General features: G+C 46.9%; 1 protein-coding gene across 2 annotated transcripts in view; it reads left to right on the top strand.

Moving 5' to 3' along the window:
- The window catches only part of LOC121657016 (UPF0500 protein C1orf216 homolog), a 5,888-nt gene extending 4,058 nt beyond the window's left edge, over window positions 1–1,830 (top strand). For both annotated transcript variants that reach the window (XM_042012365.1, XM_042012364.1), the window contains exon 2: window positions 1–1,830. This exon is cut by the window's left edge and continues 733 nt beyond it. In XM_042012365.1, coding sequence (XP_041868299.1) covers window positions 1–324 — 324 coding nt within the window. In that variant the 3' untranslated portion in view covers window positions 325–1,830.
- Window positions 1,831–3,398: the final 1,568 nt, after the last annotated feature.

Below are 3,398 nucleotides of genomic sequence, written 5' to 3'. Positions count from 1 at the left end.
AACCTGCCGGAGGAGCGCAGCATTGACGACCAGTCCTCAGATTCAGATGGTGAGCCAGAGCTCATGGACGCCGTGTGGACGCTGCGGGACCGCGAGCGCTTCAAGGCGCAGGAGATGGAGAAGCACCAGGTGCAGCTGACCATGTACCGTCGGCTGGCGCTGATCCGGTGGGTCCGCACCCTGCAGGGCCGAGTCCAGGAGCAGCAGAACCGCCTACAGTCCAGCTTCGACGTCATCCTCACCCACAGGAAGGAGCTGCTGAGGATGGGAGCTGCTGCTGCCATTGTAAGCTCCGCCCCCACCGCAGCTGTCGGCCAATCATAAATGGACGCTCTGCAGTGACATCACATAGCTCCACCCTCATGTCAATGATTGTAAAAAGACTGAACTCCTGGACCAAAACCATGAAAACTAGATCCACCTTCTGCATCGCACCCGACCAAAAGCATGAAAAGTGGACCGAGCATCTGCTGTTGTTCACCTGTCCCACCTGTCTGACCTTTCGATATGAAAACTTCGTAACTGGACAAATAAAAGATCGATAAATTGCAACGTCTGTGGTATAAAAACCCAGGACTCTGGATCCACCACATCCACCTTCACTCACCTTAAAACACACCTGGAGAGGTTAGTCGCTGAGAAATGAAAGCAAGTGCTAGCGTCTATGTTAGCATCGAGCTCAGAGGCACAGTTAGCTTGTTGCTACCTTTGTACTAAAATAATGTTAACTCCATCGGATCCGCCCCTGGGTAACGTTAAACTGGGACCAGTAAACTATCACTGGTTTTTCTGGGTCTGTTAGAATATTTATTGGAAGTTTTGGAGCTAATCGGGGGAGACCGGGGACAGTTCTGTCTCTAACTTTGAGCTCTTTTAACCCAGGGTGTTGAAACCTCTGCAAACCAGCTTCAGGTGTCTGCTAATAAATGGCGTGGAAGCTCCGTGTGCAGCACAGACAGAAAATGTATGACTAATCTCGTCCTTCGGGTTCATTGCCATTGTCTCTCTGCGGCTGTGACAGAATCGGGAGGCCAGCAGAGGAGCCTGGACCCACGCCTTTACAAGCCACTGCAGAGAAAAACACGCCCGCCAAGCCGTCTTTGCAGCACCACCCACGTTGTAAACAGGAAGAGGCTCTGGCTGAAATTTAGCTAGTAACGCACCGTAGGGTAGCGCTAACTGAGTTACTTTATTTAAATAGTAATGCATTAGAGTATTAGTTACTGGCAAAAGTACCAGCGTTACAGTAACGCGTTACTACCCAGCACCGGTCCTGAGGCCGAGAAACCATACTGTAAAACTTTTTCATCTGGGACGCTGCGTGTTTTGCTTCACATGCTAGCAAACGGATATCAACACACCGGGTGTTTTTGAACAGGCTGATTCAGCAACAAGACATTATCTGGAGAGGAAAAGAAAGAGAGGCAGAGATAAGACGAGTCAATATAAGGCTGTCTGTTGCTGGCTGGAGATCTCAGGGTGCAGGTGGGATTTTAGCCGTCGATAGCTGAGCATGACTGGGAAAACTGGGAACTGTCTGCAGTGTGTCTTTAAACTACATTAACGTGATACGGTCCAGGTGGTTGGTTCTGCTTGAGTAAAATGCAGCGTGAACGCAAACCAAAGGGGCAAAGATGTTTGAGGATTTTACCTCCGAGTCGAACCAAGACCGCCTGATTGTCCTGGTGTACTCACAACAAAATGTTCTAACTGTCCCCGATGAGCTAGCTTACTATACAACTAACAGCTAAAACATTCCCACAGAGAACCTGCCAGACACAAGCAACCGATGCATGTTTGACATGTTCAGCTAAGGAAGCTTTGTAATTACAAAAATAATTTGGGGGGAAAAAACAAAAACAACGTTCTCACGCAGACCAGGGACTGGACTGAACCTGGTTCCTGACTGGACGGCGTCCCCGGTCGCACCTACATTTATATATCGTGAAAGGTTTTTATTTCAGTGTGAAAACTTTAAAGTTCTTATTTCCTGTATTCGTCTCACATGAAGTCATTTAAACCTTTTTTAACTATATAACATTTGACCTTTATTAATAACTGAGGAAATCTTCGTTATATTCAGATTTTTTGTGAACTGGTGTGAAAAGGTTTGTCCATCCTCTACATTCAGAAAGAAAAGCTGTAAGCTGCAGCGTTTGGTTTCCTCTGTGGCTCCAGGTTCACATGACAAACTTTTATATGTTCGGAGCAGATTTACTAATCTGAGTACGTTTCCATGTTCATCTCCAGGTTTTCAGTAATCCAGAGAAATGTTCCAGTGAGGAGGGTCAGGAGAAGCAGGGATTTAATTCCTGGATATTATAACCAGCTAAACTTGTTAGAGCTGAATGAGCCGTAAACCATCTCACAAAGCAACTTCCTGACATGTTTAAATCTGATTTATCCGAAGATGTTTGCTTCATGTTCATGTTTATTAAAAGATCAAGAATTAATCTGAACACTCGTCTGTCTCTGTGTTTTCTGTCTGGATGCAGAGAAAGGAGGATGAAGGTGATGATGAAGATGATCAGATCGCGGTGCTGATCAGGGTTTATTTCTGGATCTGTACTTTTTGTTCTGCAGCTTCGGGCTCGGCGACCTTTGAGCTCACAGACGCGTCTTTGTCATCTAAACAAAGTTGTTGTGTTTCTGCGCATCACGAGGCCGTACATGTGCGCGAGGCCGTGCATGTGCGCGAGGCCGAGCATGTGCGCGAGGCTCCAGCGTCGGCAGATCTGCAGCCGTCGGCTCTCTCACTTCTCTGCATGTGTTCAGAGAGATACCAGCAGCAGTGCCACCCTGTAATCTCCATCCTGAGCGGGTCGTCGGGGCCCCGGGTCATGCAGGTCCGTGCGCAGCAGCCAGACCCCGGGGCGAGTTTGTCATAATCCTCCCGCTCTGTGCGCGCGACTCCCGGTGATCCTCCCAGCTTATCGCCGCTGCTGTTCGCAGGCTGAGTGGATTTCCATATCGATCCCTTGTTCTCCAGATGCTGCTGCAGGTCCAGGAGGCCTCAAGCTGAGCGGAAAACGTGTTTACAGCAGAACTCTGGTGGTAAACAAGCAGCAGAAGAAAACAGGAGGTCGAGAAACAAGAGAGGACAAAAGAGATTTCAGGGATTTTAACCTCCAAGAGAATCCAAACATGGAGCTGAAGCGAACACTATAAATGATATTTCTGTGAATCACATTTTAATTATGAATCAGGTGGAAAATGAACAGAAAAACAAAACAAAAAAGAAGAAAACCGTTCTAAGAAAAACAGGACTGGAGTAAAACTCATAATAATAATAATAATAATAAAAGTCCTGCTAAAATAATAAATAACACAGCCAAGTGAAATTACAGGAAGAACCATAAAAAAAAGATGACACTGATCATCTGATTCAGCTGATCCAC

The sequence above is a fragment of the Melanotaenia boesemani genome, chromosome 17 (assembly GCF_017639745.1).
Source record: "Melanotaenia boesemani isolate fMelBoe1 chromosome 17, fMelBoe1.pri, whole genome shotgun sequence".
In the NCBI taxonomy this organism is placed as follows: domain Eukaryota; kingdom Metazoa; phylum Chordata; class Actinopteri; order Atheriniformes; family Melanotaeniidae; genus Melanotaenia; species Melanotaenia boesemani.
This window is presented reverse-complemented; position numbering and strand designations above follow the sequence as displayed.